At 44.1% G+C, this 17,994-nt stretch overlaps 1 protein-coding gene across 1 annotated transcript in view; it reads left to right on the top strand.

The window, feature by feature from the left end:
- Positions 1-14,445: 14,445 nt before the first annotated feature.
- The window catches only part of ppp1r27a (protein phosphatase 1, regulatory subunit 27a), a 3,588-nt gene continuing 39 nt past the window's right edge, over positions 14,446-17,994 (top strand). The window contains exons 1-3 of the mRNA XM_076299107.1: positions 14,446-15,109; positions 16,421-16,571; positions 17,599-17,994. The exon at positions 17,599-17,994 is cut by the window's right edge and continues 39 nt beyond it. Coding sequence (XP_076155222.1) covers positions 14,446-15,109; positions 16,421-16,571; positions 17,599-17,719 — 936 coding nt within the window. The 3' untranslated portion in view covers positions 17,720-17,994. The remainder of the gene's footprint in view (positions 15,110-16,420; positions 16,572-17,598) is intronic.

Below are 17,994 nucleotides of genomic sequence, written 5' to 3'. Positions count from 1 at the left end.
CACGGGAAGTTGAAAAGTCTTTGCTGAAGGAGTAAAATAGACAGAATATTTGGCTAACATTCAGTTTAAGCATAGCATACAAGCCAAGGCATAATGCTATCTTATAACTTTAAAAAACCAACGGTAGGCTAAATAAGGCTGCTAAGCTCTAACGTTATGTTAAACAAAAAGTTAAGGTTAACGTTCACGAACGGTGACACGTTGATCTTACCTTTAGTTGTATGCTATAGCCTATAATGAGGTCATGGTTAAAACGTCTCGTTTCCATTTAATATGTAGAATATGTATCATTTAAGGTATAGTTTCTGACAAACGTCAACATTAAAAAAGCTTGAGATAGGGCTGTCAAAATGTTGCACTCACCTCCTGTAGTAACGTTGACTCAACTGTCAAATTCTGTTGCCATTTTTAAAGAAGATTCCACACGCGCGTCATCGCCTCGAGCAACACCTGTGTGCCCATCGAGTTATCCGACCGTGTTCTGCTGCTATTTTGGCATAGGCAGTAGGCCTAGCCTATGCTCGTCTAGTTTTTCAAAATAGTTAATTACACACAATTAACAAAACACCACACAAGTAGCTGAATGCTTCAGATCTTTTGCGCAATTAAACACTAGTCAAACTATAGGCGATTACTCATCAAAACTCTTATTTTGTTGTCATAGCCTATCACAGGCCTAGCATCATATTATCTGATTAGGTTAGCCTATGTTTTGAACCAGTTAGGCCTAGGCTACACAGCAATATAGGCCTGTAAAAGATAAATTCAAGAAAATTATTCTTTCTCAGCTGGAGATCCTCCAGGAACCTTGATTAAATTGGGTTCTTTGAGGAACCTCCTTTCATACTGAAAAATCGTTAAGGTTCTTGCAGAGACCTCTAAGAGCATCAAGGCACGTTTGAGTTCTCAGAAGAGCCCCTGGGTTCTTGGAGTAACATTGAGGTTCTTCAAGGAACTATCCAATTTTTACAGTGTGCATGGCCACAGGCCTGCAGGAATGAATGCTATGCACACCGATCTACAGACACCCTGTGCACAGATGGAAACATTCAAAGCCTTGATAATATTTGTCAGTTTCCCGGGTTTGTTTGTGCATTGGTCAACTAAAAATTTAGTAGCCTATATAGTACATCTTTACAACAACAACGCCTAATTACGACCTATTAATTTGGACAACTTTATACAGCCCTATAAAGGCTAAAGTTACCTTTAGTTTTGTTCCAATTTACCGCTGTGTATGGATTTAAACATCGTGTGCGCTTTAACATCAGCCTATAAGCATTATTCCAGCTGCGCTAAGGTTTTGACAAGCACCACAATTTTGCCTACCTTGTTGTAGCCCAGCGTTTCTCAAACTGTGGGTCGCGACCCACTACCGGGTCGCGGAGACATGCAAGGTGGGGCGCGAACTGACGTGAAAAACAGGAGGTTTTTTTATTTATTTTTTATCTGTAGCCTGGGCCCAGGTAGCACCCGATGCGCAATGGACGCACTGTGTTATTCACAGGGAAGCGCTCGTGTCAAGGCAGCTTAGTTAGTCCCGACCTACATGAGATTTTGAACGTTGTTGTGAGAGTGGTGAATTTCATCAAAACCCGGCCCTTAAAAGCGCGTCTATTCTCCACACTTTGCGAAGAGATGGTAGCTGACCAAAAGGCTGTATTGTTTCACAGCGAGGCAAGGTGGCTTTCCCGAGGTAAAGTGCTGTCGCGCGTGTTTGAGCTCTGAGTCGCCTCTTCTTGGAGGAGGAGCGCATGTTTGAATCTGCAAGCACGTTCACTAATGAACATTTCTTGACGAAGCTGGCCTATTTTAGCGATATATTTGATATATCTTAGCGATACATTTGAGTTAAATGTCCAGTTACAAGGCAAAGACAAGCACCTACCTCACCTAGCAAATAAGATTACTGCATTCACCAAAAAAACTTGAGTATGGGACAGGCGCCTCGATCGCGACAGTATTATGCCTTTGAGATTTCTGAGCGAAATCGCTGAAACGTCTGATTGGGAGGCACTCTTGTGATCCATGTATTAAACAGTAGGCCTACATCACATCCCTGCAAAGTTTATTTCAAAAATATTTCCCAACCAGCAGTGCTCAGTATGACTGGATTATGGATCCATTTAATGCAGCATGTTGGCATTTCATTGACTATATTGTACAATGCTGTATAATGGCCTATGCTTCCTAATATGTTGCTGGAAAACAGAAATATGTGTGTTATGGATTTATTTATTATTATATCTGCAGCACCAGCTGATTTTAACTCTGTTGTCATTATTTCAATAAATTTGACAATTTTAAGCTTGACCTACCACTTTCTTAGAGCGATGAGGGACAGGTGGGGCTCGAGAATGCCCCCTCAAAGTGGGGAATGAAAGAAAAAGTTTGAGAACCACTGATCTAGTTTGTTAACTACCACAGTCACGAGTTGCTTTCCTGCTTAAACAAAAGTTGTGCGTGCATTAAGTTGATGATAACGTGTTTACAAACTCTACTTTACATAAAATATTGTAAATAGCCTACTGTCATGCAGTTAATGGGATACTGTGCAGAGTTGGAAAGTTAGGTCAACTTGGAAACTGTTTCTCGTTGAGTTGTCTGATGGTAAGGTACAGCCGTAGCTTACACCTGCAGGAGCGCTTGCTTGGGCGCCTGTGTTGCGTAATGCACTTTGCTCCTCTCATCTATACGACGCAGTTCCCATTTCTCCAAACCATACATAATTACAAGGACAAATATTGCTACACGAGGTAAATCAGTGTGGTGTCCGATGTGAAAAAATAGGTATAAATCTAGCGAACACATTTCCACGAATCACGGATGTGTTGATGTCATAAATTAGGAAATATTAGAGGACTTAATGAGACGTGATGTTGAACTGCATGCCGATGCTATTTAATCCAAATGCCCCAGCAGCAGCACGGGAGAGGAGAGCTTATCTAAAAGATCTGCATTGTCTATACTCTATAGTGAGGTAGATTACATGGCAAAAACACCATGCATTCATAACCTCGTGATTCAGTGAGAGTGATCCAAAAACATCGGAAAGTGACATTTCTGTATTACATTTTGTCAAGAGGAAAAATCAATAGCAAACTGTTCCCAACTGACTATAGCGCTGTGAACTGTTCCTGGCTGTGCCTGGCAAATCCGCCATCATAATAGCAATCCACTATGGAACAAGCGTGCCTGTTGTTAAAGGGAATGTGAGATGACGCTCTGATTGGTTAATTGCACGTTACGCCTAAACTACATCCATGAGTAATGTAGCTACTACAGGGATTAAAGTGAAAAAAAATCGTTTGACTGAACTTTTTTCAGGCCATAAGTCATACGTTGTTCATATCTACCTATAGAGATAGCACCCCTTTTGCGGTCGCGACCTATTGGTTTTTAATGTACAAAAAGATGCAAACAGCAAAGTAAAGGGAGTATTCGCCTTATTCACACGGCGGCCATTGTTTAAACCATAGGTTCTCAAAGTGCAGCCCGGGGGCCAATGGCGGCCCGCGGAAACATTTCTGGCGGCCCGCGATAACATCTGATAACATCTGTAAAACTGTTAAAAATGTACAAATGTACTGTGTGCTTTGAAAAGAATGGATCTTAAAATGATCTGTACTTGAAATGGACTGCAACCTGAACTGTTATATCCCAAATTTGTCTGTTGAGGGTAGAGAACCGCAGGGATTGTGTGTGCATTGCAATTCTTCTTAAGTTTTTCACAAGTTTTGCCAGGTTTAGCCTCAGTTACAGTATGAATTAAAATGTGTTTAATGCAATAAATATAAACTGTAGAGATGCAAACTGGTCATTAAAATGATTACAAATGGGATTTTTTTTTCCAGTTTATTTTTTTCTTTTTCTCCTCCCGCCCCTTTGGCGGCCCTCAGTTCAATGTTGGGTTCCTGAATTGGCCCTCACCAATCAAAACTTTGAGAACCCCTGGTTTAAACCAAAACGAGGCTACAGGGTACACTTACTATATAATTAATGCCACCTACAGGTGAATGCATAGAACATAACAATCCTATGGTTTGTGTACCCTGTAGCCTCGTTTTAGCCACCAATGGCCACCATGTGAATAAGGCGAATTGAGAGTGTTCTTGATTGAGATTGAGTTTTCCTGATGAACAAAAATATATTTTAGTACCATCCCTGACCATTGCTGATTAGCCATTGCTGTTCTTTTCTACTGCAGCAATATTGTAGAAAGGCTTTAACACACTCTTATTTAATTACTTCAGGCCAAAAGTGTTTAAAGGGGAGATTTTTTTCTTGTTAATATGCAATTCAACACCAAGTAAAATCTATAAAATCAAGTTTGCAAGACTTCCCATTTCCTCGTCAAAGTAACGAATCAGAACATTCTAGATATTGTTCATATTTCAATTTGTTGCCTTATCCACATTTAATGAAAACATGGTAATTTTGAGTTTTACAGACAACTCAGTTTTCCAATGAGCAGCAATACTGTGTGTGCTCATGCAGGAGGTCTGCGCATTTGATAACGACAATCAGGAGACGGCGCTTTTGTCTTCAGCAACAGATTATATAAGGTTGACAAGAGGTTGCGATGTGGTGAAGGACAGGTCGTGTTGCGCTATGAAAGAACATGCGTAGCCTACTTTCTAAAAGTAAAAACGGTCAGCCATAGATACACGTAGCCTACCTCTGTCGTGGTGGCTAGTTGCACCAGGTAGGGAAGATGTCCTGAAGTGCACGAACGTTAACCTTATGGCGGTCTTCTGATTGGTGGCGTGCTAAAACGTTTTCCTATTGCATCCATAAACAATTTTCTTGCAGCGAACCGCGCAAAAGCAAACCCCTGGCACTTTAATTTCTTTACACCATGGCTTGTTAGTTCTCCTCCGTTTCCAACAGCTGCCCATCTCCATTTATTTTTTAACTTTTGACACCTGCCTTCCTTTAGCAACAACGCATCCATGACAGCTAGTGGCCTTGCCAAATAGACGCACACAAATCATGACGCTAATATGCGAGGTTCTGGTAGGCCTACTGGTTATGGTTTTGTGCTATAAATTAATAATATTTTATAGAAAAGTTTTAAGTTGACTATTTTAATTGCATGGTTATTTTTTGTCAACATACACTGACAACCTACTGTCGTTAAAAGTGAGGCCTAAGCAAAATAGGCTAAGGCTGTCTGTGCGTCACAAACACGACTGACCCCCTTACTCGACAGTTCGCGATGATGACAATATTATTATTATTTTATGTTAACACGCCCGGTCAAAACCTTCCGTCGCAAATTGTGAAAAACATTGTTGTCATAACAGACGGGATAATAAATTGCATAGGCTACGGTTTATATTGCGTCGCTTTACACATAATGTTAGTTGCATTGATTAAAAACTGTAACAATAATAGTAGCCTACGGGTGGCATAGCAGGCTATCTGTTCAAGTCATAGGTGACATCCAAAATGAATGACCTCCCCTGACAAGAGTTCGCGATAGTAAGAAATTGTCTACATTGATGCACGGAAAGAACACAGCCTACGCTTCTCATATCCAAAAAAGTTAAACGGATTGGCCAACCTCATCAGCTGTCTCGATTGTGTCACTATAATCCAACTTTTAGACCGTTATAGTCCTCCATACGTGTTCTTTTTTTTTTAAGCAAACGCTTGAGACAAGTGTGTAGCTACAACATAAACAAAGCGAAACTCATGGCTGACGTAGGCTATCTTCTTGAGCGGTCACTGATTGAGACACAGAAAGTTCTCAAGAACACTATTCGGTCTTTAAACATTTACCTAATATTTGTAGTTGCCTTAAAAAAGGAAAAGAAAAGGGGACAGCCCCCCCCCCCCCCCCCCTCCTATTTTTTTTTCTCATCGGATCTGCATCGATCTCAAATATGACATTTCTAAAATCAAATTGACGGAAATCCGTCATACGACGGAGAACTTTAATCCTTGCTACTACAGACCACCCCATTTTAGATTTGCGTCGGGCACAACAGTCATTATACCGCCGGTAAAATAGAAACAGCGCCCAAGATCCGCTCACAAAGCGATTTGCGCAAAGTCAATTGCGTTAAAGTGCAAGATAGAGCCCTAAGTGTCATTGTGTAGTGGAAACACTGATCACATGCCTCTAGTGCAGCTTCACTACTGATCACATGCCTCTAGTGCAGCTTCACTAAAGATCTCTGATCACATGCCTCTAGTGCAGCTTTACAGATCACATGCCTCTAGTGCAGCTTCACTACTGATCACATGCCTCTAGTTCAGCTTCACTACAGATCACTGATCACAAGCCTCTAGTGCAGCATCACTACAGATCACATGCCTCTAGTGCAGCTTCACTACTGATCACATGCCTCTAGTGCAGCTTCACTACAGATCACATGCCTCTAGTGCAGCTGCACAGACCACATGCCTCTAGTGCAGCTTCTTTACTGATCACATGCCTCTAGTGCAGCTTCACTACAGATCACAAGCCTCTAGTGCAGCTTCACAGATCACATGCCTCTAGTGCAGCTTCACTACAGATCACAAGCCTCTAGTGCAGCTTCACAGATCACATGCCTCTAGTGCAGCTTCACTACAGATCACAAGCCTCTAGTGCAGCTTCACAGACCACATGCCTCTAGTGCAGCTTCACTACTGATCACATGCCTCTAGTGCAGCTTCACTACAGATCACATGCCTCTAGTGCAGCTTCACAGACCACATGCCTCTAGTGCAGCTTCACTACTGATCACATGCCTCTAGTGCAGCTTCACTACAGATCACAAGCCTCTAGTGCAGCTTCACAGATCACATGCCTCTAGTGCAGCTTCACTACAGATCACAAGCCTCTAGTGCAGCTTCACTACAGATCACATGCCTCTAAGATATAATCTCTGATGAGCCATGTGGACTGGCAAGGTAATACCACACAGTTTCATGCAAATAGTAGGCTATTGTAGCCTGGAGGACCAGACCCAATCTGAAAGATTATATTAAGGGTCTGGCCACGAATAATGTAATGGCCCAACTCAAGGGGCGGCACCAAGCACGCATTTGAAAATTCCGGACTTCGACACAATTGGATAACACTACGTCTGTCATTTGTTTAGCTCACCTCTGGCCCGCCTATACTAGATACACAGATGTGATTGGTTCCCTGCGATGCAAGGGGCAAAAGTAACGTGCAACATTACTCATTGCCAGAGTCTCTCGCTGAGCAAATTGATAGTGTGCTCCCGCAAGAACTCTGGATTCCAGGGTAAGGCTATTGCTCAATTACCGTAAAATGTATAACTTATAAATTGCCGCACAGCCATTTCTGATTCTCCGGGTCACGGAAGAGCAAGTTGCAAGGCCGACAGACAGGTAAATTACATCTGTGGAAGGCGTACGATTGTCTGTTACATTCATTTCAAAAACTGACATAGGATGCCATTAACCCTTAGAACCCTATGCTGTTTTTAGGGCATTTTCACTACCTTTATTCATAAGGATTTATTCTGGTCATTGTAAGTGCCACACACACATATTATATATTGTTTTTTTCAGCAGAGTCTAGGCTATCCAGATCTGCCATCATTTCATGTATTAGTACTAGCATTCTTATATTCTTATATTTTGACCTGTATCTCACCACAGCAAGCTCATAGCTCTACATGCATTTCGTGTGTGTGTAGGGCAGACTGTCCTGAAACGGGCAATATAATTGCCATGTTGGAGGGATACTCTGGGGCTGAGCAATTTACAGAAATATGTGGTGTGTGATTTATGGAAATAAATGCCATTTTTTATTTAGCGATGAAAAATGACCATTCTGCGCTCCATATCTGTGACACAAACTGATCTGACCTGACTTGACCCAAGTTTGCCTGTTAGCATGTGTGACTATGGTGTTTGCACTCATGATGATTCTCAACTTTTTACTGCATTGCCATGAACAAAGTAAAGGCAAAAAAGGTGTTTCTTTGTTGAACAAATTGGGATGCAATGTGAGCCTTGAATTGGATGCCATGCAGGAATTTGCTAGGATCTCAAAACCGGATTATGAACATGTTTTGCCATAGAGAAACACACGATAGAATTGGATTATAAACATGCTTTGCCACAAAAACAGACAAAAACGTGGGGTAAGTTCAGCTATATGAAGTTATTATTTTGCTGTCACTTCGTCTGTTTTATAATCCAGAAGGATGTATTTGGTATCAAATGATAGCTCTGTGTCTCCTCTTTCATCTAACATACGTGGCATATATATCCGATCACGGGTCCGCGAGTAATTACTCCTCCGAGAGTAATGGGTGTGCAGCGTTGGTTTGTGTACATGACGTTAATATTTTGCAGTCACTTCGTCTGTTTTTATAAGCCAGAAAGATCGATATTCATGGTACCAATGGGTAGCCCTGTTTCTCCTCTTTCATCTGATATGCTTGCCATATCTATGCGATCACGGGTTCGCGAGTAATTCAAACGAAAGTAATGGGTGCGCAGGTGAACGCAGAGAAGTATAGACTGTAAATATGATGCAATTTGATTTAATTTCATGATTTTTTTTTTATTTTCATACTTGGTCGTACAGACAAGTGCGTAGTCTCTTTGGAAAGCCCCACTTCTTCTCTGTCATTAATTAAAGGTTTTATCTCGTTGTGATGAACAGTCGCGGAGCAATGTAACAGAGAAGAAAGGGTGTGTTTTTTGACGCACTTTGCGTCAATCGGGTTCTAAGGGTTAACGTCAAAAACTGACATACCTTTAAGGCAGGGATTCCCAAACTGTGGTACGCGAGCTGCTTCGAGGGGGTACGCAAGATGAAAAGGGCTATAGCTGACAGGTGTAAAATGAAAATTTTAAATCTTTTGTAATTAATTCATGAATAAATACATAATTTCGAATCAGGTCATAATGATATGGAAACATGAAATTAAAGGATATCATTTATAAACTCTGTATGTGTTCATCAAAAAAAAGGGCAGCTTATTAAACATGACGCCTGGAATAGCTAATAGAATGCGTTACTTTTGAATGCGTTGGATGGTCCGTGGTCCGTGGGGGGAAAGTTTTGCGGATATAACAGGTTTTTGAAAACAACAAAAACAGAAAGGAGGGAAGGAGCAAAGCTAAGAGTTATTTCAGATGGGCAAGAAAGGTAACATTAAGCTAGGCTTTACATTTAACAACCTAAAGGTAGCCTAAGTTTAGCCTTTCTAGGCTGTATAGCCTAATGTTGTCCAAACGAATACATCCTTGTCAGGCGTTGTTGTAGGCCTATTATAAGATATTGTATGTGGATGTATTTAGTCTACTATACAGGCTACTTTTCATAATCATAACTTTTTAACTGACCAAATGCACGCACCTAAAACCGGGAAACGGACAAATATCGTCAGGGGGGGGGGGGTTATAAACGTTTTTATGTGTTTATGTGTTGGATGGTGGGGGTACGCGAGCGGTGGTACGCGGGGGGGAAAGTTTGGGAACCGCTGCTTTAAGGTCAAAAGCTGACTTAAGGTCAAAAGCTGACATAAAAGTGTTATTATGACCGCCGCACAGCGAAGCAAATTTCCGTCAAGGATTCCCGGGACACTGTAAGACCGGGATACACGAAACTTGGTGGGCATGTAACCCCACATGGATAGCATGGAACCATCTTTTTTCGTTTTGATCTGTAGCCCCCCCGCTGGACTGGACCCCCCGAAAGGTAGGGCAGACAGTTTTCTGTGAATATCTCGAGAACCGTAGGGTTTAGGAGGACCTTTTTTTTTTTGTATGTTGATCTCAAAGGGCCATGTCAACCCATTCCATAACCACTCATTTCATGTATAGCGCCACCTAGTTAAACACAAAAAAGTAAAAATGAGGTGTTGTAATCGCAGGTATCTGTGACCTGACATAGTCAAAACTGCACAAAATTGGAAGTGTAGGATCATTATGACACCCTCTGAATGCACTCCAAGTTTCGTGGAATTCCATTCATGGGGGGCCACACAATAAATTAATTTATGTTACTATACACCAAATGGCCTGTAGGTGGCCGGAGACAGTTTTCTGTGAATATCTCGAGAACCGTAGGGTCTGGGAGGTCCACCTTTTTTTTGTATGTTGGTCTTAACTCATTGAGTGCCAAAAATGTAATATTACGTTTTTAGCTTTTTTTTTTAATTACGAAACTAGACACTCTAATACACCTTATATGTGATTTTGGGAACTCTGTGATGAATGGAAATTAAATATATGACGATCGTGAAACTCTTGAAAACACACAATCTGGACATTTTATCATAACTCCGTTGCCGCTTTGAGTCGAATCAGTGACACATGCACGTCAGGTCAAAACCAGGCCATTTTCGTGGGTCTATCACTAGTTGGCAGTCTCGCCAGGTCTCACTGATCACTTCACGCAATTTTGATGAAAACTAGCCACTGTTTAGCTTGGGATTTCTCAGGAACAGAGGCGTGTAGAAATACACGGTTTGCACCCACCGAGAGCTTAAAGTCTCACCTTTTAATCGAGCTATTCTACGTGTTCATAGCTATAACACAGAATATGCTGTGGCTGTACAAAAATCATCAACAATGGTCTAGATTGCTGGCACTCTAGGACGAAGCTCCCGAAAACAGCTTGGCATTCAATGAGTTAAGGGGGCATGTCAACCTATCCCATTACCACTTATTTCATGTATAGCGCCACCTAGTTAAAAATTAAAAAGCAAAACATTAGGTGTTTTCATCACAATATCTCTGGCTGACATGGTCAAAACTGCACGAAATTGAAAGTGTAGGACCATTATGACACCCTCCGAATGCATGCCAAGTTTCGTGGACTTCATGGGGGGCCTTACAATAAAATAATTTATGTGTACATTTAGTGACCGTACACCAACAAGGATTCCCGGGACACTGAAAGACCGGGGTACACGAAACTATGTGGGCATGTAACCCCACATGGATAGCATGGAACCATCGTTTTTCGTTTTGATCTGTAGCCCCCCCGCTGGGCAGACACAGTTTTCTGTGAATATCTTGAGAACTGTAGGGCCTAGAAGGACCAATCTTTTGCGTATGTTTGCCTCCAGGGGTCATGTAAACCCATTCCATATGCACACATGTGCATAAACAGAGACACACGCACACACATACATTAACAGTAATCCTACGTATGACACATACTCACACAGTAGACATATATACGCATGCATGCACATGCACACACACAGGCACATAAACAGGCAAACACACAAGCACATGCACATGCATGCACACACACATACCCACCCACCCACACACATATACATAAACATGTACACACACACATGCACACAATTCAAGAATTTCTCAGAATTATGAACAGGCAAGATGGGGGTGGGGTTGTATTAGATGTATTTTACATGTGAAATCTATGAACTAATCATGTTTTTGTACTTGTTGTCTAGCAGATACCAGTGAGAATTGAGTGTGCATAATGCAATTCAGTGAGACAGTTAGAATCATATTTGCCTTTCAGTGTGACTTATTTTTGTGGAAAACATGTGCTGGACTGGGCGGTGGTCATATTTTGTACCGCTCTGCGGTACATCTAGTTTTGAATTATCTTCATGCCTTCCTTTAATGTACACTGGATTGGTTTCCTGTAAATGCACTACGACTTATCCTGGACTACAAGAGGACTTCATTGGAAATCTCCATCTAAAAAAAGCTTATGAGAAACTGATCCATTGATCTGGTGTTTAAGGCCATTCTGTTTATGTAGAGATAATCTGTATTTGGTGCAGGGGGTGAGGGAATGCAGTGAACAGCATTAGGAGACATATTCTCTCACACACACACACACTCTCACACACACACACACACACACACACACTCTCATACACACACACACACACACTCTCATACACACACACACACACACACTCTCACACACACTCTCTCTCACACACATTCTCATACACACACACTCACTGTCTGACCTAAAGGGTGTTATTCTCATATTCAGAGACCGTCTGACCTTCAGACTCCCCATGGAAATGGAAGGGTTAAATTTAGCCACTGTGATTTATGCTGCTGTGATGCAATCCCAGACAGTGTGTGTGAGTGTGAGGGCGGGTAGAGGGTGAGAGAGTGTGTGAGAGTGTAATGGGCAGGGTGGCATGAAGCGGGCACTGCCAGAGACATGCCCTCTGCTGCCTGGGGATGTTTTCCCAGGAACTGTAGATGCCACCACACACATACCCGCACACACACACACACACACACACACACACACACACACACACACACATTCCTGCATACACACACACACATACCTGCAGTGACACACATACATACACACACGCATGCACACAGACACACACTCACACATACACACACACACACACAGACAGACATACACACACACTCACTTGCATAAACACACACACATACGCGCGCGTGCATATAACCAAGCATGTTGATTAGATGTCTCGCTCTGATATGTTTCCTAGTTTGTTTGCTCAGTGTGTGTGAGAGCGTGTGTGTGTGAGTGTGTCAGAGCTTGCTGAGACGTCTTCCAGGAACATGCCATCCATCAGAATAAACATGTTGCTCATGATGCTGTTTATCAAACAAGGAATAAACATGTTGCTCATGATGCTGTTTATCAAACAAGGAATAAACATGTTGCTCATGATGCTGTTGGAGGAACGAGGAGGAACACCCAATACATAATAATCTCCATAAACAAATCAGATTAATCAATTAATTAGATTACTCAGTCAATCAGATGCACAGATCAATCAATCTATCATGTGCAAGCAAGATCAGGACAAGCTGCAACACATGATCTCAATGGCTAGTAGAGTCATTGGGTGTGATCAGACGTTGCTCAGTTCTGTAAAGATCTGATATTGAGTAAAGCTTAACGCATCCTTAGAGATCCCACAATGCATTTCAAATAAGTCACTTATGGAAGGATAAAAACCACTAGATTCAGCAAATCATTTGTCCGCTCAGCAGTCAGGCTCTTAAATGAAAGACACAGATCAAAGCAAAGGACTTGATGGTCCACCCTCTTCCCACCAACTTCTTATCTGTGGAGAATGTGTGTGTGTGTATGTGTGCATGTGTGACCATATGTGTGTGTGTGGTGTGTGTGTGTGTGTGTGTGTGGTGTGTGTGAGTGTGTGTGTTGAGTGATCAGCTGCTAAGTCAGGGTCCTAAGTAGGGGCTCATGCCGTATTGTTGTCCACAGCCCTCCGTAATCGCTGTCATCTCATCTCCCAAATGTCTCGTCGCACCGATGTGCAACAGCTCAAGTTATTGCCAGTGTGGGTGTGTGTGTGTGCGTGTGCACCGATGTGCAACAGCTCAAGTTATTGCCAGTGTGGGTGTGTGTGTGTGCGTGTGCACCGATGTGCAACAGCTCAAGTTATTGCCAGTGTGGGTGTGTGTGTGTGCGTGTGCACCAATGTGCAATAGCTCAGGTTATTGCCAGTGTGGGTGTGTGTGTGTGCGTGTGCACCAATGTGCAATAGCTCAGGTTATTGCCGTCCTCATTTTTATGGTCAGCAAGAGGAGGGAGGGCTGGACGGTGTGAGTGTGTGTGTGTGTGAGTGTGCGTGTGAGTGTGTGTGTGTGTGTGTGTGTGTGTGTGTGTGTGTGTGTGGTTGGTGGGGTGGGGTGGCATTCTGACAAGCATGTGACCGTGTTAGAGGGAGGGGTCGAGGGGGGAGCCACTGACTGGAGGGTTTGGGTCACTCGATACAGGAGCTGAGGTGCCCCGAAATAACTGCCCTGCGAGAGCACACACACACACACACACACACACACACGCACGCACGCACACTCTCTCTCTCACACTCACACACACACACGCACGCACGCACGCACGCACGCACGCCGAGGGTATATAGGGACCTGGACGCATCGCGCGCGGACAGACCAGATTACAGTCAGGAGAGTCGGTGGGGGGTTCCGTTAAACTAGCGACCACAGCAGGAGAGGACGCCACTTATTAAGATAAAATAAACGACATCAACACAAAGTAACAAATGAACACGGGGACTTGGGCCGGACTGAAGGACGAGGACGGAACAGAGACGGTGGAGGAAAAGCAGATCTGCAGGAGACAGATGCAGTGAGGGAGACGCAGAGGAGGTGTTTTATCTGTGAAGGAGACGCAGAGGAGGTGTTTTATCTGTGAAGGAGACGCAGAGGAGGTGTTTTATCTGTAGAAGAGGTGGCAGCTGGATTAGCTGCTACTGTTGCACAGAGAGGAAGGACTGACGCGGGGAAGAGAGAGACATCGGACCTGAGGGAGAGGAGCCGCCGTGCGTGCGTGTCTGCGTGTGGTTCTCAGAGGGATTATCCTGCTGACCCGTGCGATCAGTCCATCGGGAGCGGCGCTGCTGCCTTGGATTTGGGCTCCGGCTCCTCCTGATCTCTAGCGCCGCGCTGCGCTGACCCGAGGAGGAAGAGGAGGAAAGAGTCACGATGAAGTACAGCAGCTACAGCTTCCCCCTGGCGCAGTACTCCCCCACGCGCTACAGCGGCTACACGTCACCGTCGTCCACCTACACGCCCTCGGCGGTCAGCAGCTACTCGGCCGCCACGCACTACACGCCCTCGTCCCACTACACGCCCACCCACTACTCGTCCTCGTCCTTGTCCTCGTCCACGGCGTCCAAGTACCTGCCGTCCAGCTACACGTCCTCCTACACGCCGTCCCTCTACACGCCTGTGGCGCACAAGTCGCTGTCCTCGTACACGTCCCTGTCGTCCTACGTCAAGCCGCCGCGGTACACGTCCGCCCGGGAGGCGTCCACCGAGACCAGGCAGACCTCCGCCCGGAGAGCCTCCTCCACCAGGGCCACTGAGGCCAGGCAGACCTCCGCCAGAAGGAGCTCCATCAAGAGCACTGCCGCCCCCACCAGCGTTGCCGCCGCCGCTGCCGACGCCACCGCCACCGCCGGGGCTGCCCCCGACGCCACCGCCACTGACCCTGACGCCTCCCCACAGGTGGTCGTGAAGCCCGTGCGCAACGTCCGCTTTCCCAACGACATCATCTTCCAGGACTTTGTGCGCCATGGCGACCTGGAGCAGATTGGACGCTTCATGAGGGCTCGCAAGGTCCGGCTGGACAAGTTCTTCCTGTCCGGTGAGACACTCTCCTTTCCACTTCCTGTTTCTACATGCATTCATCACATAAAGGGAAAAGATGCTTCACACCAGATTCAGCTAGTAGCTCATGTACATCTGAAAAAACAGTGGCAGCTGATCAAACATATTGATTGATTAATTGGTTGGTTGGTTGGTTGGTTGGTTGGTTAATCGATTGATACATTGATTGGTTGGTTGGTTAATCGATTGATACATTGATTGTTTGGTTGGGCAATCGATTGATATATTGATTTGTTGGTTGGTTAATCGATTGATACATTGATTGGTTGGTTGGTTGGTTAATCGATTGATAAATTGATTGGTTGGTTGGTTGGTTGATAAATTGATTGTTTGTTTGGTTGGTTGGTTGGTTGGTTAATCGATTGATACATTGATTGGTTGGTTGGTTGGTTGGTTGGTTGATAAATTGATTGTTTGTTTGGTTGGTTGGTTGGTTGGTTAATCGATTGATACATTGATTGGTTGGTTGGTTGGTTGATAAATTGATTGTTTGTTTGTTTGGTTGGTTGGTTGGTTAATCGATTGATACATTGATTGGTTGGTTGGTTAATCGATTGATACATTGATTGGTTGGTTGGTTAATTGATTGATACATTGATTGGTTGGTTGGTTAATTGATCAATATGAGGTCTGCTGAGAAATCAGCTACAGGGGTGCACACCGAAGGCAGTAAAACTAGAACTAGTGTCTTATGAACACAACAGTCAGTGTGACAACAGATGATCAAACATATTGATTATATTAGTACTTGCCTGATCAAACATATTGATTATATTAGTACTTGCCTGATCAAAAATATTGATTATATTAGTACTTTCCTGATCAAACCTATTGATTATATTAGTACTTGCTTGACTCATATTGATTATATTAGTACTTGCTTGACTCATATTGATTATATTAGTACTTTCCTGATCAAACCTATTGATTATATTAGTACTTGCTTGACTCATATTGATTATATTAGTACTTGCTTGACTCATATTGATTATATAACTACTTGCCTGACTGGACGTGGCTCGACTAGATGTGGTTAGGGCTTCTGTGTAAGTGTGTCCTCCTCCTGTTTAATGAAAGTGCTGTGTGTGTATATAAAATGCTGTGTGTGTATATAAAAGGGTGTGTGTGTGTATAGAAGGGTGGGAGTGTGTGTGTATAGAAGGGTGTGGGTGTGGGTGGAGCAGTAGTTTATGTGTTATTGCCTACTCTAACAGCCCCCTGTGTGTGTGTGTGCGTGTGTGTGTGTGTGTGTGTGTGTGTGTGTGTGTGTGTGTGTGTGTGTGTGCAGGTATGGCAGCGCTCCATGAGGCTGTGCTCTCAGGGAATCTGGAGTGTGTGAAGCTCCTGGTCTTCTACGGAGCCGACGTCCACCAGAGAGACGAGGATGGATGGACACCACTCCACATGGCCTGCAGCGACAGCTTCCCTGAGATCGCCAAGTGAGTCCACACACACACACACACACACACACACACACACACACACACACACCACTACACATGGCCTGCAGCGACAGCTTCCCTGAGATCGCCAAGTGAGTCCACACACACACACACACACACACACCACTCCACTCCACTCTACATGGCCTGCAACGACAGCTTCCCTGAGATCGCCAAGTGAGTCCACACACACACACACACACACACACACACACACACACCACTACACATGGCCTGCAGCGACAGCTTCCCTGAGATCGCCAAGTGAGTCCACACACACACACACACACACACACACACACACACACACACACACACCACTACACATGGCCTGCAGCGACAGCTTCCCTGAGATCGCCAAGTGAGTCCACACACACACACACACACACACACACACACACACCACTCCACTCCACATGGCCTGCAGCGACAGCTTCCCTGAGATCGCCAAGTGAGTCCACACACACACACACACACACACACACACACACTGTCAGTGTTGCTTTGCTACATACCAGTCAACCCCCAAACCCAACCCGCCGCTTGGAGTCAGTGTCAGTTCCCGATCCCGCCGTTGGTGTAGATGTCACTGTGTCAGCTTTAACTCTGATACTTAACCTCTGTGACCACGTCACAGGTACCTGATGACCATACCTATAAACATGTGCAAAATCATAAACATAAACATAAACAAAACCATAAACGTCAACATAAACAAAATCATAAACATAAACTAAACCATAAACACAAACAAAACCATAAACAAAATCATAAACATACACAAAACCATAAACATCAACATAAACAAAATCATAAACATAAACTAAACCATAAACATAAACAAAACCATAAACATAAACAAAACCATAACCATAACAGGTGTGGTGTCCACGTTGCAGGTAACTAATGTCTGTAAACATCAACAGAACCATAACAGGTGTTGTGTCCACGTCGCAGGTAACTAATGTCCGTAAACATGAACAGAACCATAACAGGTGTTGTGTCTCTGTGTTCCACATGGCAGGTACCTGATATCCAAGGGTGCGCGTACCGAGGCCGCCAACGCTAACGGAGACAGGCCCGCTGACCTCATCGACCCCGAGTGCAAAGAGCTGGTCGAGATGTTCAAGGTCGGCTGTGTCTGAGGACCGGCCCTCCGTCTCTCTGTCCGTCCATCTCCAGCTCCCTCGGTCATTCGGCCTTTCGCTCTCTCTCTTCTCTGGGAAGGACTGGGCTGGAATATGAGAAGGATTCAGCCTGAGAAGGACACATCCTGAGAAGGACACATCCTGAGAAGGACACATCCTGAGAGAGGAGGACACATCCTGAGAGAGAACACATCCTGAGAGAGAACACATCCTGAGAAGGACACATCCTGAGAAGGACACATCCTAGGGGCCTACGACAGAATCTCTGATGA

The sequence above is a fragment of the Alosa pseudoharengus genome, unplaced genomic scaffold (genome assembly GCF_046254945.1).
Source record: "Alosa pseudoharengus isolate Yale_2024_CS ecotype anadromous, Long Island Sound unplaced genomic scaffold, YU_APseudo_1.1 YU_APseudo_1.1_scf_21, whole genome shotgun sequence".
Taxonomy (NCBI): Eukaryota; Metazoa; Chordata; class Actinopteri; order Clupeiformes; family Clupeidae; genus Alosa; species Alosa pseudoharengus.
The sequence above is the reverse complement of the archived record's forward strand: the minus strand, read 5'-3'. Positions and strand labels throughout refer to the sequence as shown.